The 27,621-nt window shown below is 38.2% G+C and overlaps 2 protein-coding genes across 2 annotated transcripts; one reads left to right on the forward strand and one right to left on the reverse strand.

The window, feature by feature from the left end:
• Positions 1-451: 451 nt before the first annotated feature.
• On the reverse strand, positions 452-2,849 carry LOC132850732 (zinc finger protein 239). The gene has a single exon (XM_060877394.1). It carries the CDS (start codon positions 2,397-2,399, stop codon positions 1,266-1,268), a length of 1,134 nt encoding a protein of 377 aa, XP_060733377.1. The 5' UTR covers positions 2,400-2,849; the 3' UTR covers positions 452-1,265.
• A 938-nt stretch (positions 2,850-3,787) lies between these two features.
• On the forward strand, positions 3,788-27,621 carry LOC132850452 (sacsin-like). Its single transcript, XM_060877060.1, has 8 exons — positions 3,788-3,852; positions 5,540-5,594; positions 7,423-7,510; positions 9,022-9,133; positions 13,085-13,231; positions 14,172-15,612; positions 15,705-15,793; positions 16,671-27,621. The coding sequence occupies exons 2-8, from the start codon at positions 5,560-5,562 to the stop codon at positions 27,548-27,550; spliced, it is 12,792 nt and encodes a 4,263-aa protein (XP_060733043.1). The 5' UTR covers positions 3,788-3,852; positions 5,540-5,559; the 3' UTR covers positions 27,551-27,621.

Here is a 27,621-nt window from a genome sequence, read left to right on the forward strand (position 1 = left end):
TCTTTAAAAATCAGAGACTAAATATTTTATCTGTGGAAACTCCTCTACTCTGAAAGGTTACATCTTTCCCTCTGACACTGGAGACTCCTTCCATCAATAAAGGATTGATCACAAGTATCACCAATTACACACGTTTTTTTATCCCTCTAGATAGAACGTCCCTCATGTGAGAGAGCTGTTGCTATAGAAACAATAAAACAATAATAATAAAAATGATGCATGTGATGCTGTCAGAGCTGCTGATATAAAGAATTTATTTATTTATTTGGATATTATATATCCAATCCGATTTGAGAATTCGACAGCATTATGATGTAATAGTTTCTAAACTGTAGATAAAACGCTGATCTGTTATACTTTACTTAAAAATTGTGTAAATCTTGTGGTGGATGTTACACTGTTTTGCATAAACAACATAAACAAGAGTGTATTATAGAATTAGATGGAATTATATGCACACACAAAGATATAATCTCTTGAATATCACACGATCCACATACATGTCCAGATTAAACAAGTCAAACACAACACAACTTTGAATCAACATTCCATGTATGTACTGTAACTCGGAACAACATCAAACACTTTTTAACCATCCTTACTGCAAATACATTTTTTAGCCTATAATAATAATAAACCTCATGCGATATGTTAACTGTTTAAAACGCCACTAAACGCCGTAAATGTCACGTGACCTCACAATCCTTACACACGTCGATCAGCTCAGACTTGTTCGGTGTCGTTGTATAAAATTAGCTTCTTCTCACTTGCGCTAGAACTACAATGTTAATGTAGCTAATAAACAACATGTAATATAGCCTCTTGATCAGCTAATTAACATGTTCAAACGATCCCACAGTGTTTTTAAGAAGGTTTTCAGTCTCTCAGACAGACTTCTCGCTGTGGATCTGACACTCTTTCATTCTGTAAACGAGGACAAACCATCAGACACAAAGTCAAAAGTCAGAGTGTAAACTGAAGGTCATTTGCATATGCAAATCACGCTCAGGATGCAAATCTGATGGCTATAAACTTTTTTTACTTGCCAAACTACTTTCATGTCATACTGTAGCTCCACCCCCTTTAGATGATAAACACGCCTCTGCTGATCGACTGCATTTGAGGTAACAGGTAAATTGTGTACACTGTTCCTCTCTGACCTACTGATAAGGCCGAAATAATATATATATATATAAATACACATAAAAGAAAAAATTTATGGGTGTGTAAGATTAAAAGCCAAGAAATAACACGTAAATCAAAAGTCAATTTAATCCCTCGGTGCTGCTCCTGGCTCTGGTTTTGGAACGTGTGCTGACCTCAGATGTGTAGCGCGTCGCTGACGTTGCCACGTGCGGTCGAAAAGGTGGGTCTCGAACGCTGTTCTTTTTTTTTCCCACCTCCTCCTCCTCCACCTCTTCTTCATCCTCTTCTTCACCCAGGTTGTGATCCTCTTCTCTGCACACACTTTTCTCCCTCTGATGCTTCTCGCAGTGATTCTCAAAGGTGGCCATGTCTGTGAAAACCATGTTACAGACTCTGCAGTGAAAGACACACATGACCGACTCGGTGTCCTGGAGCTCGTTGTGCAGTTCACTGGTGCAAACGAAAGAGCCAGAACAAACTCTGCATGTGTGCGTGAAGGAATCGTGCGACTCTCTGTGAATCTTTTCATGCTGCCTGAGCGCTGAAACGGTCCTGAAGCTTTTATGGCATGTGGCGCAGGCGTGTCGGCCCTCTCCTGCCTCGACGGCCTGATGGGAGAGGAGGTGAGCGGCGGTGCGAAAAGCCTCGCTGCACTTGTCGCATTTGTACGGCCGCTCGCCCGTGTGCTTTCTCACGTGTACGATGAGGCCGGACTTCTGCGTGAAGGACTTGCCGCACACGCTGCACTTGAACGGCTTCTCGCCCGTGTGAAGCCGTCGATGGGTCTCCAAGTGTGACCCACGTCCAAAACACCTGCCGCAGTCTGGGCATTTGAAGGGCTTCTCACCCACGTGGACTGCCATGTGGCGCACCAGCTGAGACGGCCGAGAAAATGCCTTGGCGCACGCGTGTTTCCTGCACCTGTACCTGCTGCGCTCATGCTTCTTGTCACCGCTGCGTGTGCACACGTGGAGCGCCAGGTGTGACGATGTGGCAAAAGTCTTCCTGCAAGTCAGACATGTGTATGGTTTCTCAGCTCCTCCTTTACAGAGACGCCTGTCAGAATGTGTGGCCTGGTCAGAGGTCAGACTCGCATCGTGTTCGTGCGTCTCACGCCCCTCAGAACCGGGAGGTCCTGAGTGCGTCTCACATTTGTGCGTGTCCTCTTCTTTAATACCGCAGTCCGAGTGTGGCGTCACAGTGCTTGGGCTTTCACCTGTCATCTCAGTGACGTGTCCAGGTTGATCTTTCATTTGATCCTTGGTGCAAATTAACCAAAAAAATTAGGACATCGTGTTGGCTTTAGAGTCTCTACATCATCTTTAATACTGATTTCAATCAGATTCAGCTGTAATTGTTGCATGAGCTGCACAGTAACAGACATCACAGATGAGAAGTGAGGTCAGTTATCTGAAGGGTGTTAATCAGATCTGAAGGGTGTTAATCAGCTTCGAGGACAATAACTGAGACTCATCTGGAGGTGAACTTGTCATGGACTGTTCTGTGCTGACATGCAGGCTAAAATGATTGACCTCAAAACAAACACACAGCCTCACATGCAGGTGAAAAGGCTTGGATGGAGGTTTCAGATAAACCACACAATGAAACTCATGCGCTTTGTGTTCGACTGGAAATTAATCCGGTTTAATCCCCGGCGCACAAAACACACCGACACGCCATATGACTCACTGGCTGCGGTCTGGGCTGTGTCCCAAATCACACCCTCGACTCCTCACATCACTAGGCTGCTAGCGACAAAACGAAAGTGACTGCAGTACTTACACATCTTCTTCTGTCATACTGGAGCTTCACACACAGCTCAAGGGGATCACATTGCCCCCTACTGGACCTCTGTGCATTTAACACGGGACGGTGATGGTGATGATGATGATGATGATGATGATGATGGTGATGATTTCCTCACTAAATAGTATAGAGTTAAAGAAATGTTAAAGGAATGTTTTTAAACTGCTTTCTCTGAAGGTCACACCCTCATATCCCCAGGCTTGCTCTTGAAAGATGTTTTGTTTATGAATAATAAATAAATTACAATTACTAATAATTGTAATAAATAACTAAATTAATATTTTATTGTTATAGTATTATTTATTACAATTACTAATAATTGTAATAAATAAATGAATATAGATATGCAATACTATCACAATGGTGTATTTTATTGTTAGCATATTTATTTATTTGTTGGTTTGTTTGTTTATGTATTAATTACTAATAATTGAAATAAATAAATTATAAATATGCAATACTATCAAAATGGTATATTTTATTGTGATAGTATTGCATATTTATTTATTTATTTATTTATCTATTTATTTATTTATTACAATTACTAATAATTGTAATACATAAATAAATAGATAAATAATTAAATAAAATTCTATCACAATAAAATATAATATTTGCTTAAATAAAATATTAGAATTATAATTGAAATATGATGTGTTATACTGTATAAAGAGATATAATGTGGGTGTATTCTCTCCCCAGTGTAACAGTTTTCCCATCATCCACTATTATAATTCAGTATAATAAATGATTCAGCAAACTCCTGGCTTGGGTTTTGTTTTCAGGGAAAGTGAAACTGTGTGTCTGTATTTAAGCCGAGTGGAGCTCAGAGACAGACATTTCTCACTTCAGCACAGCAGACATGACATTCTCTCTCATCACCATCATGACCGTCAGGAGGTAAGAACTGAAATGAATTCATCCATTCATTCACCATCGCTAAAAGTAAGACATCACATTGATTTTACTTATATTTTATCTGCAAAATTTATAATGTTTTATAACTTAATGCATGTTTATGCTCCATCGCATCTACTAACATTATTATAAAAAATATATTTATTTATTCATTAAATAAATACAGCATTTATAATAGTGATAGTAGATGCAGACATACAGAGGGCTTTGTCAATAATGTTCATTCTCCTTTGAGTAGTGTACAATTTTTCTTTCTTTATTCTGTCTTTTTTACTGCCATACAGCCAATATTGCAGTGAGATCTCCTTTTTGTTGTTGTTAATAATAATAATAATAATAATAATAATAATAATAATAATAATAATAATAATAACAACTACAATAAAGTTGATACTAAGTTGATTTAATTAAATCCTCCTCTACTTTATTATACTGTATTGGTACTGCCCCTTAGTGCATGCAGCACATCTCCCTTACAATAATAATAATGTAAGTCACTCTGGATAAGAGAGTCTGCTAAATGCAATATACTAAATGTAAGATGATGAAGAAAAAGAATACATCACCATCATCATCACACCAAGACATTTATATAAAATATCAATATATAAGTTTTAACCTTAACTATAGCGATGTACAAAAGTGTTTTGAAGTCTCTATCAATAAACACTTTAACACTGGTTCACTAGGACACAAACTTAAAATATCATAAACCTAAGGGCTCTGTTTGGAGGATTAAAACTTTTTTTTAATATATAAAACAAAAAGTTGAAATAAGAGATAGTTTAAGTGTCTCAGGAAGAGGTAGGTCACAACCCATTGGTTAAAGCTGTTCTAACATTTAGGGGAAGTACATTCCACCATCCTGATGCCAGAACTGAAGCATATCTTTAGGGACAAATCTACAAACAGACTCTCCATTAATAAATACATTCTGACCAATAACAATAATGTTACATGATATGGACATCATTTTAAAACCACATTGAGAACATCACTTTAAAACCACATTGAAACCACATAAATCTAAGTGCCTTGACTAAGATGGCAGACTAACAATTATTATGGAACATTTCCCTGGGTGAAATCTTTTAGCGTAGAATAGCTCTTACTGTCATGCTATCAAACATGAATAAAAAAAATTAAAATAAATAAATAAATAAACAAACAAATAACTACAAATCTAGACAACACACCAAAGCAACTTTATATTTCCAAAGGTCATGCTCATTTGCTGTTATTGTTCTTTTCATCCACTATTTAATACTTTTTATCATGTTCATTGAAAACTGAATGGAAAACCTGTCTACAGTGTTACAGAGGACTCTCTCTCTCGCCATCTCCACCACACCTTCATCCACCACATGATCTCATTTAACTTGCATGTGCATGAGAAGGAGTTGCTGATGTGTGGATCCTGGAAAGTGAATGCAAATATTTTACAAATTCCTCTCTCTTTTATCCTTACTCATTTGCAAAAAAAATATTTCGATGAATCTCAGCTTCTGTTCACCAGGAAGGAAAAAGCTACAAACAAACAATTAATCAATCACTTATCAATACTTTCTGACCAATCAGAATTCAACTGCACCGAGAGGGAAAAAGAAAAGCTGCAGTTTGTCATAATGTTATTTCGGATGTGTTATGTGTTTTTTTTTTGTGTTCAAAGGAGAACATAAAGCTGCAGTGATGTCTTTACCACAAACAAAGAAGAAGAAAATAAAGTGAGTGGTCTGAGATACATCACTTCACACAAACACTCTAATCTAATTATAACGTAAGGATTGCATAAGCAGATCTCACAACATATTTGATGTTAAAGGGGCAGACTATAATTTACGACTATTCTAGAGTATCACAAATACTTTAGACATAATTGCTTCACTGCAATTATAGTTATATATTTTTTTCCAGCCTAGAAATTTGTGGGCCACAATTTCTATCATATTTAGGTTATACACATAGTAGCAATGCTAAACAAATGGCACAGAACTCATAACTGAGCAAACTGTAAGGCAGTGGATTGTAGTTAAAGAAAATAACCCTGAAATGTGTGGCTTTAAAAATGAAAAAGATTTTGAAAATTTGACAATGGCTCCCTCTGGTGGTTTTGAGGAACCCTTACACCCCAAACCCCTACCATTACCCCCAGGATAAAAACACTCCAGGCAAGTACAAGATAGAGGCTGTTGTGAATCTATGTTTCACAGTATTGAAGGCTTGCTTTGCTGTGAAGGCTCATCTTCTCTCAGAATATGCTTGTGGGAAATTGATTAAAAGTTTACCCAAGCAATATAGAAACGCATTACAGTTAACCATCCTTTGCTCATCCCAGTCATTTCGCTCACACCATCTAATATGTGAGATGAACTAATTCAAATACAGATTTAAATGAATTCAACATCAGTATCATTTGGATGGTTGTATTGAATGTTCTCTCAATGACATTTAGCCTAAACATTTCTCATTTAAGCCACCAGAGGGAGCCATTGTAAAGTTTTGAAAATCTTTTTCATTTTTAAAGCCACACATTTCAGGTTTATTTATTTAAACCTCAATATAGAGCCTTATGATCATACCCTTCCATTTTAGAAGAGGAGCTGCTAAATCCATTCACCAAGCAGGCTGTGTTACATACAATACTAAGAAATCCTGGAAGGAATCCAATCACTTATGTACTGGGGGAAAAATCAATAACATACAGAATAATTACATTAATCTGATACAAACACATAATAAGAATTGAATTCATTAAGACGAGAAAGGAAACAAATGCAATCAGCTAAATAAAACTCTAAGAAATATAAAAATGACTCCAGCACTTGAGGGATTTTATTGACATGTCTCCAGAAATTTGAAGATCCACAAGCAAAAAGAATGGTTTATTGCATCAGTCGAATGAGAGGAACGTGTTCTTGGTGTAGTTCCGGGTCAGCAAAAGTGGTCACATTATTTACCTGGCTTCCCTGATGTGGGATGGTTTGTGCTCATTGTTCCCCCTACAGACTTAGATGACTTTATCCACAGCTGTGGAGAGATGCTCTGGTTAGTGTTTGTGGCTCACAAGTAGTTGTCCATGTGGCTTAGAGCTCACATGATTGATGAGCAAACTCTAAAGCTTCTCACTGTGATAAAAGGTCAAACAGGAAATGGGTGGTTTAAGTGAGAAAGCCCTCCATCAAACCCATTTACAGGAGATTGCCCTCTAGTGGTGTGGAGGGGAAATGTCCAGGCTAGATCTTACAATATCTCCACTATATTATAACTTATAATATACAAATTATTCATAAACCTTTTATTTCATAATCCAAAGGCACCTAATCCAAAATGTACATCAAAGCTATGCTATATGTCCTATACATTGTAGATTTATTACTATATGCAACACAATTTAAAAATAATAAGGGTGTTTTAAAAAGCTGCATTTGAGGTCAGAGACAGCTGTTGTGTGCAAGGGATTTAAACTATAGATTTTATTTTGATATTTACATTGTTACATGTATATACTGTATGTATAGAGACATTTTTTTAATTACATGTTCTTCTCTAAAGAAATGCATTTGGAGCCACAGCACCACCATTTATCGACTACCTGAAGGAGATTCTCAGACGCTACCCTGATGGAGGACAGATACTGAAGGTGAAGCATGATTGTTTTTTCTGTAAAACATAAATGTTTTATGCTAATGTTAAATGTTACATGTACTTTGACAACAACAATTATAATACTCTATGTCTCATAATTCTTTTATGACTTTATAATCCTCTCTATAAACTTAATTGTGTCTAATCAACTTTATACCATAATACATTATAATGTGTAATACTTCATGAACTCTCTCATATTGACTTCATTATTAACACTTATTAACAGTAATTCTCCCTTAACCTTACATATCCATTTCATAAACCATCTTATAAATTCCTCCATAATTCCTTGATCCTTCATGTTCTTTCATTCTAAGTTAAAATCTTAATAGATATAAATATAAATAAAAAATAAATAAATAAATATAAATAAAAATCTTAATAGAAAGTCATCATACTTTGTGAAAATCTTTTTTGCACATTACACCCTGAAAAATAAAATCAATTAAGACTTTTTGAGTTGTATGTACATATTAAAAAATAATCAAAGTGAAAAAAAATTAAAACATTCTGAGGAATTATTAAAAAAATAATTAGTTATATACCTGCTTTGGTAAAATGAACAGCCCCTTTGACTATACTATTATAAACTTGATCAGGTGCAACCAGTTAAAGATCAAGAACCAGACTAAATGCCCCACCTGACATCAATTGTAGTGGATTCTGATTACTTTAAAATAAAAATCAGTGGTTTCTTGAAGATTCAATTGTTAGTAGTGCATAGTACTGCAAAGAATTCACCATGGTTGGGAAAGTTCTTTCAAAAAGCTAAAGAAACTAAGGCTTTAGCTGTCCCAATGAGTGTACTGAGTACTGTAACAATCATCATTAAGAAGTAGAAAGAGTATGGAACCACCAACATTGCTTAGATCAGGCCTTCTATCCAAACTGGATGACGAAGCTAGGAGGATATTGATCAGAGAAACTACCAAGAGGTCAAAGGCAATTTTGAAGGACTTACAAACTTTTTGACTGGGACTGGTCAGTCTGTGCATGTGACAACTGTCTCATAAGCTTTACACAAAGCTGAAGTGCAAATGGATGCTTCTAAGTAACTCCAATTTCTTGAGAAAAGCCTGCGTCTCTCTGCTGAATAAGAGCAGGTCATTCACCTTCCAACATGACAATGATCCCTAATATACTGGCAAAAGAATGCAGTGCCAATGAATAGGAAAGTGAATGTAATTGAGAGGCCAAGCCAGAGCAAAATTACCCAATCTAGGTGTGCAGAGCTAGTATAGACATAGCCAAAGATATTAATGGCTGTAATTGAAGCAAAATGTGTCTCTCTGATGACTTTTCCAACCCTGGTATTCTACTTTTTTGTTTTTAATTAATTTTCAGAGCTGTCACCATTTACTTTCATTCGTTTGTAAATACAGCTGGAAAATGATTTCTTTTTAAACGGTTTTGATTCGAAGATGCATGACAAATAAAATAACTATTTCTAAGGGGTTTTATGAAAGAGAATGAGAGAGGTTTTAATTAGTTGTTGTTTAACAGGAGCTGATACAAAATGCAGACGATGCCGGAGCGTCAAAAACCATATTCATTCACGATAAGAGAAGATATGGCACAGAAAGTGTGTGGAGCCAAGAACTGGGAAAGTATCAAGGTAATTATATAAGTATTTACAAAGCCAAAACAGACCTTTTCAATAATGGCAAGTTCTACACTGTGAGAAATATCCTGTATTTTATAGTAAATAAGCATACAGAAATCTAGCTTTAAGTGAAAGGGACACATTAATTTTCATTTGTAACACAAACTAATGGATTATTTTCTATCTCACAGCAAGTTACTGCCAACACGATTTCCAGTATACTACTATGAAACTACAATTGGTACACTGCAAAAACATAACTCAATAATGTAAAAAGGAAAGAGAAAAAAAATCTTTTTTTCATTAAAAATGAGAAAAAAAAAAAAAAACATCACTGTAATAATCATTTATCCTGTAATGACCAAAAGCAAGTTCAGTAACGCACAAACTTAAAGTTATTCTAGTCTCAGTGAAGTATTATTTTCTGGTTACACAACAGGAAAACAAAATAATCGTAAACACAGGAGTATTTCTGCAAAAGGACATAATTACAATGATTATTATTTAAGAAGTAGAGCTTGAATATTCTTTCACCCCATTCCCCCTCCACAGGACCACCACAGGAACCTTAGACCAGAATCACTGGTCATCAGATTTTATTATCATTTTATAATATAAACCAATGACTTCTACTGGAGAATTTCACTCAGCAGAGGTCACTGTCACAGTTAGTGTAACTGTTTATACGCAAAGCAATCCAGACATTTGGATACAGCTCTGGTTGGTGGTTGTCCTTAAAAAGTGAAAATATTTCCAGAGCCATTGTGTGTGGTAGCAATTATGGGAGGTTTAGGATCTCTTGTGCTAGTGCCTGACCATCAACATCAGCTTCTCCATTTCTGTTAATGTCTCATTTCGTTTCTGTAAAAAAATGTGAGTACTGCTTAAATTACTGAATGCACCTGTTGTAATAAAGATACACAAATAGGATACATTAAAAGTAATGGGTTACACATGTGGACAAAATTGTTGGTACCCTTTGGTCAATGAAAGAAAAACTCAATGGTCACAGAAAAAAACTTTAATCTGACAAAAGTAATAATAAAAATTCTATGAGTTTTTCAGGCTTGTCAACATGTAGTTTGGCATATTCCAGTCTAGCTTTTTTATGATTTGTGTCCTCCTTGGTCATCTCCCATGTAGTCCACTTTGGCTCAAACAACGACGGATGGTGCGATCTGACACTTTAATCTACAAAAGTAATAATAAAGATTCTATGAATGTTAACCAATGAAAGTCAGACATTGCTTAAAAAAACACTATAGAAGCAGCAACACTATAGAACCAAGTTTGTTAGAGTATGGAGAAAGACTTTAGAAGCTGATTTTAGCTTGGTCTTTTAAGTCTGCACTTTTTAGGGTACCTTCAAAAAGTTAAACAAAACAGCACAACAACAGAATATAGTTCTCACTTATTTTTATTGTTAACCCTAATTAAATCATACTATTATTTAAATTATGTAACCAATCAACTAATCAGTGCTTAAACATAAGGCCTCAAACCCAGTTTGTAGATCAATTGATCATACTCACAGTTACTAGTGACCCCTAAATCATCTGCACCTCCTGTCTTTAATTTAATTTTTTTAAGCTATGACTCAGGAATCAGGCATGACATAAGCATTAGATAATCCTGGCTGACAAACACAAAGTTGGTTGAGCTCATTGAACAACCAGATAACACCAATGATATGTTCCCCCTGCTGATGTTGTGAAATCCTTCTTGATCTTTAGATTAGATTAGATTAGATTAGATTCTACTGTATTGTCATTACACATGTACAGTACAAGTACAAGGCAACGAAATGCAGTTTAGGTCTAACCAGAGTGCAATAGTAGCAAGTGCAGGATATACAGTGTTTACAAGAGTTAAATAAAGTGGTAATATGGAAGTAATTTACAGATGTGTGTGTACTATGAACATAATATACAGATTTACTGAAATTTACAGAAGAATATGTGCTGTAACAAAATATATGGCCATTCCTATAAACAGTAATTTACAGATGTGTATGTACTATGAATATAATATACAGATGAATATATATGTGCTATGAACATAATATACAGATGGCTATTACTATAAACTGAAATTAACAGAAGGGTATGTGCTATAAACAAAATATATTGTTATTACTATAAACAAAAATATACAGGAGGATATGTACTATGATATAATACTGTATATTGCTGTTACTATAAACAGCAATCAGGTGGGTATATACAATGGTAAGGAAATGGTGAGCAGCAATGCAAAAAAAAGAGCAAGTGTGCAAATGAGCACTGGAAAGACTGTTTTGTGTAACAGTCCATTAGTGCAATAACGAATTGTGGGGTGAGAAATGAGCAAATGTACAGTGATCAGAAGTTTTTGTGTTGACAGTCCATTAGCGCAATACAAACAAAGTGTGAGGTTGGGGGGGTGTAACAGTGTATGTAGGACAGTAGGATCAGTGAGGGGCAGAGTTCAATGAAGAGACAACTCTAGGAAAAAAGCTGTTCTTTAGTCGGCTGGTCTTGGTCCGGAGGCACCTGAAATGCCTGCCGGAGGGCAGGAGAGAAAACAGTCCATGGGCGGGATGAAAGGAGTCCTTAAGAATGCTGCGAGCTTGACGCAGACAGCGTTTCTTCTGGATATCCTCCATGGCTGGAAGTGGAGTCCCTGTGATGCGCTGGGCAGTTTTCACCACCCGCTGCAATGCCCTGTGCTCTGCAACAGAGCAGCTCCCATACCAGACTGTGACACAGCTGGTCAGGATACTTTCTATTGCACAGCGGTAGAAGTTCACCAGGATATCCGAGGAAAGCTGTGTCCTTTGGAAAGCTGTGTCCTAAAGTGTCCTTTAGTGTCCTTCTTGATCAGGCTGGAGGTGTTGGTAGTCCAGGACAGGTCCGCCGAGATGTGGATCCACAGGACCTTGAAACTGGAAATGCACTCAACAGCCATCCCATTGATGTGGATGTTGTCATGTGTGTCTTCTGTCTCTTTCTTGAAGTCCACAATGAGCTCCTTTGTTTTGGCGGTGTTAAGGAGCAAGTTATTGTCATTGCACCATGTGGCTAGGTGCTGGATCTCCTCCCTGTAGGCAGTCTCATCATTGTTGGTGATGAGACCGATCACTGTAGTGTCATCTGCAAACTTGATGATGGAGTTAGATCCATACACAGGCCTGCAGTCAGAGGTGAAGAGGGAGTAGAGGAAGGGGCTCAGCACACAGCCTTGTGGTACACCAGTGTTGAGTGTGATGGTGTTGGAGCAGATGGAGCCTGATCGAAACTGCTGGGGTCTGTTGGTCAGAAAGTCCATAATCCAGTTGCAAGTTGTGGTGTTAATACCCAGATCTACTAATTTGGCTATTAACTTGGATAGAATGATGGTGTTAAATGCAGAGCTGAAGTCAACAAACAGCATGCATGCATAAGTGTTCTTATTGTCCAAGTGTGTGAGCACAGAGTGCAGTGCCATGGAAACTGCATCTTCTGTGCTCCTATTGCTGCGGTAGGCAAACTGGTGAGAGTCCAATGTGGATGGCAGAGTCCTTCAGGTGTGCCAGGGCCAGCCGCTCAAAGCACTTCATGACAATGGGAGTCAGTGCTACAGGGCGGTAGTCGTTTTGGGCACGTTGGGCTGGGGTGTTTTGGCACTCACACACCAGTGGGTTTTTTTAGTGAACCAGGCATAACTTCACACTTATTACATACATTTCTGGAATAAAACCAGATGATGTTTTCCCCAGTGTGAAAATTGGAACCTGTAAAAGTGTAGTCTGTCCACCTCATAGTCCACCTCAAAAGAAAAATATTGCTGACTGAATTTTTAACATCTATTTTAAAGGACATCATTTCAATAGGTGCAATATGACTTCCAATAAATGTTACTAAACTCTAATAGCATATTTCGTCTAGTCCGTTTTCATTTTGACCAATACTGACTGAGTTTAATACCACTTCATTGTTCCGGTAGGACCAGCTCTGTACGCGTTCAATGATGCAGACTTTACTGAGAAGGACTGGGAAGGGATTCAACGAGCAGGGAGGAGCATCAAGTACGATGATCCAACCAAAGTGGGGAGATTTGGCATTGGATTCAATTCTGTTTACCATGTTACAGGTGAAGATGCTTAACATTCAATAACTATTTATCATATGAGCCTAAAATCCAACTAATGGAATCTATGTGTTTTTTCATGAAAACTCCATTGAATATCTTTACATCTGTCAGATCTTTAAATGCTTTCTAATTTCAATAACTTAAAGGATTTAATCTTAAAATTTAGCAGAATACTCTTGAATCCTATAGGTTTCTATGATCACACTATCACCACACTAGGCATCCTAGCCAGCCATTACAAAGACAATGGAAGGTGGTAGTTGTTCAACAACATAACGTTCTGCAAATAATAAGCTAAAGAAATCAGCATCAGCAGGAAGATATCATCAGAAAGGAACAAATGTATCACTAATCACTAAGCCAGAATCTCTCCTGCTATTATATAATGACTTTAGTAATTAAATTTTTATATGATCAACAAACAATGTAAATTTTTTGTTTGCATAGTTGTAATTGAGTGACAGGTTTGTGATAGAAAAATGTTAGAAACGACTTTTATTACAGATAAAATATAATATTTAATATTCTTTCATGGGGGGCACGGTGGCTTACTGGTTAGCACGTTCGCCTCACACCTCCAGGGTCGGGGTTCGATTCCCGCCTCCACCTTGTGTGTGTGGAGTTTGCATGTTCTCCTCGTGCCTCGGGGGTTTCCTCCGGGTACTCCGGTTTCCTCCCCCAGTCCAAAGACAGGCATGGTAGGTTGATTGGCATCTCTGGAAAATTGTCCCTAGTGTGTGATTGCGTGAGTGAATGAGAGTGTGTGTGTGTGCCCTGCGATGGGTTGGCACTCCGTCCAGGGTGTATCCTGCCTTGATGCCCAATGACGCCTGAGATAGGCACAGGCTCCCCGTGACCCGAGATAGTTCGGATAAGCGGTATAAGATTAATGAATGAATGAATATTCTTTCATTTCATAGATTTTTTTTTTCATTTACAGATTTGCCATGGGTATTGAGCTCCAAACACCTTGCAGTTTTTGACCCACAACAGCTGATGTTTGATGATGAGCGTGAGGGTTACCGCTGGTCCCTGGATGATGAAGAGGACAGAAAGCACCTTTTAGAATTTACAGATCAATTCAAACCTTTTCAGGATATTGTTAATCTAGTCTGTGAGAATGCATGTGCTTGGGAGAAGATCATTAATGAAGGTTACTTTAAAGGAACACTCTTTCGGTTTCCTCTGCGTCATGAGGCCTCTGATATTTCTGACAATTTATACGACTCCAAGAAGGCCACCCAACTTTTTGACAGCTTCATTCCAGATGCAGACATTAGTGTTTTGTTTCTAAGATCAGTCTCATCCATTTCTTTGTGGCATATTGACTCAGATGACACAGTCACCATTAGGATGAATGTTTCTGCATCATCTCCATCCAGCCCACTCCAGGAAAGTGAGGGTTTCAGAAGAAACTGTTTGCAAGGCAAGACTAGCTTTAAAACAGTGTCCTGCAGATTGCCATGTCAAGAAGAAACAACCACCAAGTGGCTTGTGACAGCCTGTTGCTTAACAGAAGGATGTGTACCTGAGATTGACTCGCTCGCTGGTAAACTGAGTTTTTACCCTCAGGTTGACATAGCATTTCGGTGTGACGAAGACAGTGCATGTGGCAGTGGAAGACTGAGCTGCTTCTTGCCCCTTCCAAACAATGAAACAAACAGGACAGGACTCCCTGTTCATATTAATGCATGCTTTGGTCTTACAGACAACAGAAGGTACATCAAGTGGCAGGAAGAGGATCAGAAGAATGATAAATCAGCAGAGTGGAATGAGCTGCTAATGAAGGAGGTTCTTCCTCATGTATATCTCAAGATAATCCAAGACAGTATACAACTATCAAGAAAGTCGGTACTGCCTGTAAGTGCTGTGTACAATCTCTGGCCTGATCTGAGAGCGACAGAACACAGGCCACGTTGGCATGAAGTTGCAGTAGACCTTTTACAAAGATTATTCAAAAATCAGGAAATCTTTTCTCTAGCTAAAAATGAGAAAAAATGGGTTGCTGCTTCAGATGCAGTTTTTCCAGGTAATTATACTGACACCAATATAATGTCTGCAGTTTTCCACATACTGATGGAGGAAGAAGAAAACCTTGTTACTGCTCCTGAACATGTTCTGCTCAGCATAAAGGGAACCTTCCCAAAACCTGAAACGTTAAAATGGGTGACACCAGGTTTTGTTAGATCTGTGCTCCACAGAAGTGACACTAAATCAATCCGTAAGGACGAGAAACTGTCAATCTTGGAGTATGTTCTCAGTGATGGGAGGTATGAAGAACTAAATGGTCTACAGCTTCTGCCACTTACTGATGGAAGTTTCAGGTCCTTTACAAAACGGGAAGAGGACATTGCTTTGATTGACAATGAAAAGTTTTCACGGTAAGTTCTGTTGTATTTTATCTTAGGACTCTTGTTTGTTGTATCTTCATGTGTTGTGTATCATTAAAGTAACATGTATATTCTTTGTCCAGAGTGTTGCTACCTTTTTGCAAAGACAGATTTTTGCCTGAAGATTTAAACAGCAACACAGCCTATCATCTGAGACGCATTGCCATGACAAGTAAGGAAATTATGTCTTTTGTATATTGTAAAAAATGTTATGATTATGGTCATTTCGTAAAGTCTCTCATCAAAAGAAATTCAGCATCCCATACCAACAACATTGTAATAGAAGCATCAGTTCTCACTGTAGCTGTGTAACATACTTCCCATAAACAGTAACAAATAAGAATTACATGCAGACTATAAAAATTATCAAATGTTTGCAGCTTTTTCTGAAGACTTTATGTTGCTTAAATTGACAGCCTTTAAGGTGGGGTGCACAATGTTTGAGAAATGCTTCAGAAAACTGAGTCGGGCCGACAAACAAACAAACATGTAGCCAATAAGCAGAAAGGGGCGTGTCTTGTCAATATGTGGCGGAAAGAGTGTTCAGTGCGCATGTCTGACATTAGCCGAAAGCGATTGAAAGATTGGCATGGCGGATAAAAACGAAAAGCGAAAAAAGGCTTACGATAAGGCAAGAAGCAGGACCCGTGTTAATATAGGATCAGCTTTCCAGCGCTGGAGAGAACTGAACGTCTTCCGTGTGAAACGGAGCTAAACCTTTCACGGTACAACACACAGTACTACAAAAACACATTTGACCTGTATTACCATAGTATTACTCATTGAGTTCATTTATTGATAAAAATATCCCCTCGGCCAGCTGCCCCAGCAGGTTAAGCCATAAAGGTTGCCTTGTTTGCGTATGTATGTGTGGGGCGGAGCTATCAAAACAGGGGTGACACCCATTTGGGTTAGGGGCGGGTTTGTTTTGGTGATTTCAAATGTCAACATTGGCTTTCAAATATCGTGCACCCCACCTTTAAGTAATAAAGGCAATAAAGTTTAAGTTTTTTCTATTAAAAGTATATATCTGCTCTGATCAATTCTAGATTCAAAACTCTATCAGCTGATTAATTTGGATGCAAACAGTGTAGCTGCATTTGCCAGGAAACACTTACCCAGAGACTGGAAAGAGACAACAGGTCATGTGAAGTGGAATTCTGTTAAAGATGATCATCCACCAAAGACATGGTTGAAAGAATTCTGGAAGTTTCTGAACACTCACTGGACAGAACTAAAGGATTTTATCGGCATGCCTTTAATACCCCTGGAACCACTCCAACAAGCATTCAGTACTGGAATGTTAGCAAGATTGGAAGAGAAATCCACTTTAATTTTTCAGAGCAGCAGAGAGTCCACCTTGTCAGATCAAATGCAAAAAATTATAAAGGCAATCGGAGGTACTGTCATTAAGAAAGATGAGTGTCTGAAGCATCATGACATTGAAAGATATGTACTAACACCATCCCCGAGGAATGTCCTACAAATTCTTTTGAATTCAGACATACACAAGGTTGTCAATGGCATTGCCTCTGTTTCAGTTCATGAAAAAGAAGAGTTTAAAGCCTATATCTCTTCTTTAGATTGTCTTTCTGATGAAGAACAAGATTTACTGTCAGCTCTGCCCATTTTCAGATTGATGTCTGAAAAATATGTTGCCATTGAGTCAAAACAAGCAGTTATTTTAAAGTCCAACCCAGCCATTCCCAAGGATTTACCTGTACCTAACAGCATAGTCCAATGTGCAAATGAAGCTGACCGCAGACTTTTGACTCTCCTAAATGTTGACCTTCTGGATACTGCTCAGTTAGCCATTTACTTGATAGACTGCATTGATGGCATGATTCTCACCATAGAGGATGAACAAAAAATAATGGCTTGGATGCTAACTCATGGACATATCCTATTCTCCCAAAGTGATGAATTGCTGAAGAAAAGCAGGAGTCTCAGTTTCATTCTGACAGAGCAGGGTGAACGCAAAACACCATCAAGTGTTTTTGATCCCACAAACAAAACTTTCCTAGATCTTTTTGAGGAAGACTTCTTCCCACCACAGGTTTATAGGTCACCAAAGATGCTAAAAAGCTTGAAACAACTTGGTCTACAGACAAAAGAAGAAGAATTGTCACCAGCAAATATACTTCATGTCGCCTCACAAATTCAGAAGCTCCAGATCCACTCACGAAACAGAGCTTTTAGAAAGGCTGATGTTCTTGTAAGGATATTGAATGGAAATGACTTGCTATCAAAATTCTCTGAGGGGAAAAGACAAGAACTTATTCAGTTGCAATGGGTTCCTTGTGAAAATCCAAATCCAAACAAAAGTAAAAAAAGCCAGGAGAGGTATCTCTACAAACCAACTGAAATAAGGGCTTCAAAATATTCTGCAATTGTGGGACATGTCATGCCACTTGCTTCAGACCTAAATGAGAGTATCTGTCAAAAACTTGACCTTTATAGTCCTCCTCCAGCTGAAAAGGTCTTGGAGAATCTGTGTGTACTGATATCATTAGCTCCAACAATGGTTAGCACAGATTCAGATTACGAATTCAAAAACAAACTGCACAGCACATACAAATTCATGCAAGAAAACACTGAATATTTCAGTAGGGAGATGAACAATAAATGCATTCCTTGGCTCTGGAGCCAGACTGAGTTTGTGTCACCACGGGAAGTAGTTCTCACCTATCCAGCTGAACTGGATCTTAGCCTTTACGTCAAGAAGGTGGCAGATGAATTTTTACAATATGAAGACCTCCTAAAAGAATGTGGTGTAAAAGAAATACTTGCTGATACAGAAATAGAAGCCATACTCAGTGACATTAAAGAGAACATTGATGATAGAACTCCACCTTATGGAGAACCATCTGAACTTAAATTGTCAACAGCCATCCTTGACTGGATGCGAAAAAATGAAAAGGCTTTACAGGACAGTACACCTGTACCAGTCAAGGCACAAAACCAAAACTTCACCCTTCAGCCTTTGAAAAAAACTGTTTTTTGTGATATCAGTGATGATGGGTTAAAAGATCTAAAAGAAGATAAGGAGGAGTTCTATGTCATCCATGAGGAAGTGCTACCCATCACTGCAAGATGGCTGAAAATTCCCTTTCTTAGTACCCGTATTCTAAAACCACAGATAATTGGACACGAGGAAGACTATGAGGGAATTGAGCAATGTGGTCAAACAGAGCCAATCACTCAGAGAATCAAGAACATACTTAAAGAATATGATGACGAAAGCGATATTTTTAAAGAACTCGTACAAAATGCCGAAGATGCTGGTGCGAGCACCTGTGGATTTATGCTGGATTTCAGAACACACCCTTCTGAAGGACTTATTGATGATGGTATGGCTCTATGCAATGGTCCTTGTCTTTGGGCTTTCAACAATGAGCTGTTCTCAGAGGACGATTGGAGAAACATTGTTAGAGTTGGCTCTGCATCAAAAGAAAACAAATTTGAGAAAATTGGGAAGTTTGGACTGGGTTTCAATGCTGTTTACCACGTGACAGATATTCCATCTATTTTGAGTGGAAATAGTCTTTTAATTCTTGATCCAAATGTAACACATCTGGAAAAGCACATACGAAGTAAAGCAGTTCCTGGGATTAAACTTGACTTGTTCAAAGAGAGACTGTTTAGAAGGTTTCCTGGTCAGTTTAAATCTTATCAGGGAATTTTTGACTGTGATCTGTCAAACAGCAAACAGAAATATTACAATGGAACTCTGATTAAACTACCATTTCGCACAGCTGAGGAGGCCTGCAAGTCAGAAATTAGCTCCAAGGTGTATGACAAAGAGAGCATAAATGCATTCCAGCAACAGTTAACAGATGGTTCTTTTACTCCTCTGTTATTTCTTAAGGACATAATGTTACTGTCTCTTCAAATCTTTAAACAGGAACCAATCGAGACAGTCATGAAAATCTCCAAAGAGGTTGTATGTTCAATTAAAGTTTCAAATGAACAGCATCTACAGGACATCAGGGAAGCTCTGAAAAACACTGCCACAAACTGCCAAAGGACTGTTGATTGTTTTGCTGCAAACATTGTGGAAATAGTTTGTGAGTGTGCAGAGAGAACCAGTACCCAATCCTGGTTCCTTTATTCATGTTTTGGAACAAAGGATTCGCTGAGAATGTTTCAGAGAGAAGTGAATCAATGCAAATTTTCATTACCAATTGGAGGAGTTGCTGTACCTCTCAAAAGAGAATCAGACAATACTTGGTCCTCAGATGAAAGATGTGCAGATGGCCAGGCCTTTTGTTTTCTTCCTCTTCCAATTCATACAGGCCTCCCAGTTCATATCAATGGATCTTTTGCAGTCACATCAAACAGGAAGGCTCTGTGGGAATGTGGAATAAAACTGGAGTGGAACAAAGCATTACTACAAGATGCGGTTGCTACAGCCTACATCACCTCACTGCTTGAGTTGAAGAAAATATGCCAAAATGGGAGTCTTCAAAACTATGACTACTACAAATTCTGGCCTGATATCGAACAAGTAAACAAAGCATTTCAACCTTTGGTTAGTGCTTTTTACACAGCCATTGTACAGAGCTTGGATGGCAATTCCCTTGAGCTCTTGAGTAATGGAAACATCTGGTGCTCCTTCGACAATGCAAGATTTCTTGATCCAAGCATTCAAGAAAATGAGGCAGTGGGAAAACTTGCCATGGAAGTGTTCCTGAAATATACTGAACCAAACTACTGTGCTGTCCCTTTGCCAGCCTGGGCAAGGCATAATTTAATTCGATTTGGCTTCAGTGACATAGTAAAGGAGAGAACTTTTAGCTGGTTTGACTTTTATCGAGTAGTTTTTAAGAACTTGAGCAAAATGGATGCTTATGGCAGAAATGCTCTCATATTAAATGCCATAGACTTGAATGATCAAAAAGTTGACGAATTGCTTAAAAGTACTGCATGCATTCCAACACAGAAACTAGGAACACTTCAGTTCACCAACAAACTGGTGAACCCTCATGGTAAAGTAGCATGCTTGTATGAGCCAGAGGAGGGTCGCTTTCTGGAAGGTACCAAAAATGACTACTTCACTCCAGAAAGGATATATCGATTGTCAGGCTTGGGAATGTTGACTGATGTACTCCCATTAGAGGAAGTTATAGAGAGAGTGAAGACAATCTCCCAGGTTTGGGCTAAAGACAAAAATAAAACATACAAACATCTTCGTTGTCTCTTTGATTCAATGAAAAAATCCTGTCATGTTGAATCTTTGCATTGGGAAACCCTTAAGCATATATCCTTTCTTCCTGCTGTTGGTACCAATCAGCACTTTGAAGTGATGACCATACTTAAAAAGCCATCTGAAATCTATGACTGCCAGAGCAACCACTTGGTAAACATGACAGAATTCACTGTCGATTTTTCTAAATTAGGTGTACTGCCGGATGACCCAGTTCTCACAAAGTTGGGGGTGATGAAGAACCCATCAATTGAGACAGTGCTCAGACAACTCAAAGAAGTACATCGGCATGTGAAATCATTTGAAAATTCTGTACTCCTTAACATTGCCAAAAGTTGTTATGACTATCTCAACAAACATCTGTTGAATGATGGTGATCCCACTGCTATTATGGAACTTGTGCAATCAATCCCATTTGTTTTAATTGATGATCACTTTGTAAATGTCTCATCAGTGGCCATGGGTGGTGATTTTGAGGTGAAGCCTTATCTCTATTTTCTTCCCACAATCTTCTCCAAATTTGAGAATCTCTGGAACTTTGTTGGCATACGCAGACAATTTACAGTAGAGCAATTTAATGCAGTCCTTGAAAAAATTAGTACCTTTTCCAGACCACTTCATAACAGGGATCTTGATGTCTGTCTTGACATACTTATAAAAGGGCTGCATAGGGCTACATCTGGAACCGTTGAAAACTGTCTAATGCCTGATGAAAGAGGTGTGTTGACAAATTCAAGCAAGCTGAAATTTAATGACACTCCGTGGATGCCAGTGCAAGCTGGGGTAACCCTCTGCCATAATCTAATACCTCGAAAGGTTGCATGCGATTTTGGTGTAGTGACAACAAGACACCACACACTACAGAATCATCTTGTCAGTGAGTTTTCACCCTTTACTAAGGAGTTCGGACAACATGAGAAACTAACTGTTCGGATAAAAAACATAATTGAAGCCTATCCAGCCAAAAAAGATATTCTGAAAGAACTCATTCAGAATGCTGATGATGCAGAGGCAACAGAAATCCATTTTGTATGGGACAAACAGAATCATGGGACTACAAAAACATTTGGGGAAAGATGGGAGCTGCTACAAGGCCCGGCACTTTGTGTGTACAACAACAAGAAATTCTCAAATGAAGACCTGATAGGAATTCAGCAACTAGGAGAAGGAGGAAAACATGGTACTTTGGGTAGGACTGGGAAATATGGTCTTGGTTTTAATTCTGTTTACCAGCTGACTGACTGCCCATCTATACTGACTGGTGATGAATATCTCTGCATATCTGATCCAAACCTAAAATATGTAGAAGCTGGAACAAAGGAGTCACCAGGCTGCATGTACTTAATGGATGAAAATTTCAAAACGTCTTTCCAGGATGTTTACCAAACATTTCTTCCTGAAAAATTTCCTCTTAATTCTGGAACCATGTTCAGACTTCCACTCAGGACAGAACAAATGGCAGCCCAATCAGAAATATCTATAAATAAAGTTAGAGACTGTGACATTATGGAACTTTTCCAGGCTTTAAAATCAAATCCAGAGGAACTGATTCTCTTTTTGAAGCATGTTACAAAAATACACCTCTATGAAATCAACAAGGATGGTAGTGAAGTCAATTATTTCCTCATCGAGAAAAAAGTCATTGAGAGTACGGTGGAGCAAAGGGAAGATTTTCTTAACCATGTTTGCAAATCCTTCAAATCTGGAATTGTAATTCCACTGCAAACTATCTATAAAGTTCTGATCACATCAGGAAGAAAAGAAAGCCTCTGGATTATTGCAGAGCAATATGGATCCTTTCTACAAAATGAAGAAGAATTGCACTTCAAAGTACCTCATGTAGGCCTTGCAGCTTGTTTAGGCACAAAACCTAAAGAAAATGAATTTCATGGAAAGGCATTTTGTTCTCTGCCATTGCCAGGAGAAACTAGTCTTCCTGTCCATGTGAATGGAAACTTTGAGGTGGACCATACTAGAAGAGATCTATGGAAAGAGGATGGTGAGAGTTCAAAAACTAGATGGAATCAGTTACTGAAATTAAAGATAATAGCACCTCTGTATGCTGACCTGCTAACACACATCTGTTCAAGCTTTAAAAAGGGTGAACCCAAAGCCATAGAAAATCTCAAATCACATCTTCACTTTTGCCTGAGGCACTTTCCATCTGTGTCAAAGAGTGTAGCCCAAGCTTGGCATGATATGATTAATGAAGTCTACAGGTCAATCAATCAACGAAACCTTCCTGTGATACCAACTCTTAGAAGTGTTCCAACACAGAAACTAGGAACACTTCAGTTGCATGTCTTTGATTCAAAGTACACATTTAACTGGTCAAGTGTTTCAAAACCAGATTCAACAGATTCACCTCATTTCATAACAGAGAAGCACTTTAGCATTCTTCAAGTTTTGGAGCACACAGGTATGAACTTAGTACCATTTTCATGGCCATTCGACAAATTTCGACAGAGTTTTAAGACTGCAGGTGTGCAAGTGGCTGAAGTGAATCCTTTATCAGTGATCAGTTATTTAAAGAAAAAAAGAATGAATGATCCCTCACAAACTACTGATGATTTACCATTACCCATCAACCAGACTTTGATCAAAGATCCAAACGGATGTTCAAATCTATTGAAATTTTGCATAAAGACTGCTAATAAGGAATCTGTTGACCTTAATGGCCTGCCTCTCCTCCTCACCCAAGATAAAATGTTGAGGAAGTTCAGCTCCAATTCTCCAAAGCTCATCTCACAATTTGCTGAAATTTTTAATGAACACAAGTCAGAGTTTGTAGAATATCAGGTTAATTCTTGCCACAAAACTATTTTGCAAAAGGGGAAATATATTGAGGAATTAACCATCCCAGTGGCATCAAAGTTTATAAAGCCGGTTCTTCAACAACTTCTTCAACACTCACTGCGTAATGAAACAAATGGGCTTCATACAGCAGGAAAGGAAACAAAAGAATGGCTGAAAGAAATGTGGAATTTTTTTGATAATGAAGTCAAAGTGATAATGAAGGATTTCCAAGTTGAAACAGAAAATCGGGTCTTTGGTGAAATAAAGAATCACTTTTCTGGCAGTCCGATTTTGCCTGTCATCTATCCAGGACAAAAAGAACAGTGCTTTCTGCAAAAAATCGAAAATCTACATTGTATTGTTCATGATCCAAAAGAACGAATTTCTGCCATTCTCATTAAACTCGGATTCATGACATTAGACCTTGATTTCTTCCTTGGGCTTCGATCAATTTTGACTAGATCTGTACAACCAGAACTGTTAAATATCAGTGACTGCAGTGCTGTTCTGAAGCAGTTGGACAAAGTTCCTCATTCAGAGTTTGAGAAGCTTTCTGATGATGAAATTGATGAGCTTCAACGCTTCTTACAATCTGGCTCTACAAAAGCAAATGAGTATCAGAGAATGTTTAAGTCTTTGCCTTTATTTCAGACCATTTGTGGAAAACGGCAAAGAATCGATTTTCACAGCAATGTATTCATTTTGCATACTGTTTGCCAAGACACCTTTCCAGGCTTGTACATGTTTGATCACAAAGACTGCATTTTTCTCAAATACAGCTTTGCAAATTTAAGCCTATCAAGATGTCTGGACATTAAGATTTTGGATGATTTAAAATATTGTGTCAAATTTGTGATTCCTTCTGTACACAAGCTTACTCAGACCCAGCTTCTTGATTTGATAAGGCTTCTACTGGACCTCAGCCAAAGATCTGACTATAAAGACTATAAAGACAGCATTGCCTTAGCATTGAGAGATGTCAGATTTATTCAGGACATTAACGGCTGCCTTCAGGAGGCCTCATACTTTTTTGATGATTCTGTAAACCTGTATAAAGTTATGCTTCCAAAGCACAGATTTATCCCAAAAACTTTTTGGGAACTATTCAACAATAGTACAAGAGCAAAATCTCTCATCAGGAGCCTTGGACTAAAGCATAAAGTATCTGAAGAGGAGGTAATAACATTTGCTCATCAAATTGAGTCAGATGCTAAAGATGCTAACACTGAACTGCAGGTTCTTACACTCAGATCTGTAACTGTACTTAAGACAGCACTTCATTTGGGTGATGAGAAAAAATCTAAATTAATGCAAAGAATCGCAACCATAAAATTTATAGTGGCTATGCAGATTGAAACAAAACTTTGTGATTATCACAAAGCATTTGCCCAAGGAAGGGACGTGGTTGCCATCAAAGGATCACTGCTTGAAAAGCAGTCTGATCATCAATATCTCATATGGACTGCCATGCCAATACTGCCCTCAAAGGACTTCAATCAGAAAGGGTTAAATGCCCTAAGGATGGCTGGAGCCTTGGATGAACCACCCTCAGAGCAGGTCATGCAGAACCTAAAAAATATCTGTAGATCTCAGTGCAGAACTAAAGCGTTGATGGAGACCAGAGCTAAAGTGTTCAAGAATTCATACGCCTACTTACAATCTGTACATTTTAATGAGTCTGTTTTGGCTGATGTTCCTCTTGTTCTTGTTGAAAATGACACAAATCTTGTGAAAGCTAGTCAAGTAGTCCTGGCACTACCTAATGCTGATGAGTTCAGGTTCTACCTATACCCCATACAATCAAAACATGCAGTGTATGCAGAATTCTTCAAGAAGATTGGCGTTGAAGAAAAGCCTACTGTCACACAATTCTGTACTGTACTTAAAGAAATCTATACAGAGTGCTGTGATAAAACCACACTTCAACCAAACCAGCAGAAAACTGTTCAGCGTGTTGTGCAGCAGCTTTTCTGTCTGATAAACGAAGAGGAAAAATTAACTGTTTTTCAGAATATAACGCTTTACCTCCCATCATCAGATGGAAAACTCTATGAGTCCAGCACATTGTTTTTCAATGACACCTTCTTTCAGGCCAGCAGACTAGAGGATTCACTAAAAACAAAACTGAAGCTACTGGTGAATCTAAACCAATGTCACCTCGATAGAGATCCCTATGAACATCAAAAACTTTTGCAGCTGCTTCCTAATGAAATTCAGCCTAAACTGCTCTCTCAAGTAATTTCTGTGAACTTGGTTGGTGCGCATGTGGAATATTGCGATTATGGAAAATCATGTGAATTCAGTGGCTGGTTTGAAAAACGTTTGTCTTCTCATGAGTTCCGTCACGGTCTTATATGTTTGATCAGAGAACAAAGCAACGGCACCATTTCACAGGCTAAAGCTACACACATGTGTGAAAAAATATTTGGCAAAATTCAAATTGTCTGTCGCAAGACTTTACACACTGAACTTCTGTTAAATCATCAGCCACTAGAAGGTACTGAGACTGAAACTCATGTTTATGTGGAAAAACAGCAAGATGAGTGTGTTTTCTATTTGAAGCACAATGATAACATGGCTCTCAAAGTGGTGAATGAGGTCAATATGTTTCTTACCAAAGAAATCAATGCTCTTCTTGAAAACTCCTTGAGTTCGTTAAGCCTGCTAGTACTCGGACAGCTTTTATTATGTGAAAACATGGAGGATGTTGAAAGGGCCTTAGAAAATCATGGAGTCCGTAACATTGTGAGTCATGAAGAGGGACTTTTCCATCCAAGCCCTGGAACTCCTGTACCAGAAGAATGGCATGATTCCCTTGATATGGATCTCCTCAACAATTTTGAGAAAGGGGAGTATGTTGGTTTTAGCAAGGATGAATTAGAAAATGAATATATTTTTGCCATTGTTGTGGAGTGTCTGGGTGAGTATCGTGGACACACCAAAAGAAATCCTTCAAGATACAGAATACAGATTGGAAATGAAAAGATCACTGAAGTTAGCGCCCTTGACCTTTATCAGTTTAAGAGAGAAAAAAGATCAAGTTCAGTTGGAAATGTTACCTGCACAGTCATAGACATTTTGCCTGAACTATCAAGGTCTAAACCTTCACAGTCTGTACCATCCCCAAAGAGACCCTTACCACAAACTTTGGAGGAGGTTAAAATGGAGATTGACCAGAGCTTGGAAGAGATCTGGAAGATGTCAGATGAGGACAAACCAAAGGCCATTAGACGCCTGTACTTAAGGTGGCATCCAGATAAAAACCCAGAGAACTCAGAGCTTGCCAATGAAGCCTTTAAATATTTGCTAAAAAGAATTGAAGATCTACAGCAAGGAAAAACAAAACACAACAGATCAGCACAACAAAACACAACACATTGGGCCAACTTCAGCAATTTTTATGATAGATGGAACTTTGAAGCTAGAAGTCACAAAAGAGGACGGGAGCAGTTCCATCAGAACAATTTCAGATGGCGATATAATTTTTGGTCACATTTCCAAGAAACACCAAGACCAAACAAAGAGGAAGCTAATCGCTGGTACAGACAAGCACAATGTGACCTTCTTGCTGCTCAGAGCGACTTTGAATACAACCCAAATCCAGAGTGGTGTCTTTTTAAAGTGCATCAGGCAGTTGAAAAAGCTCTAATAGCAACAGAGTTCAGAAGGAATGGACAGCATCCTGGAACTATATCCACCATCACTAGCCTTGCCCAGAAAGTATCACAGTATGCTGGTTACCTTAATGACTTGCCCCTCATTGTGAATCAGCTGAGGGCACTTGGTGTTGATGCTAAGAGAACTCAATACCCAAACTGCCACCCATCACCACACATTCCACACGAACAGTTCAAAACCGAAGATGCACAAGAGGCAGTGAAAATAGCAACAAAATTCATAAGGAAACTAGACATTTATATTACTTAATGATACTTACGGTATATTTGTATGATTTTACATTTATGTTAACTTTAGCAATAGTGTGATACATATCTTTA

Source organism: Tachysurus vachellii, chromosome 8 (genome assembly GCF_030014155.1).
Source record: "Tachysurus vachellii isolate PV-2020 chromosome 8, HZAU_Pvac_v1, whole genome shotgun sequence".
NCBI classification, from domain to species: Eukaryota; Metazoa; Chordata; class Actinopteri; order Siluriformes; family Bagridae; genus Tachysurus; species Tachysurus vachellii.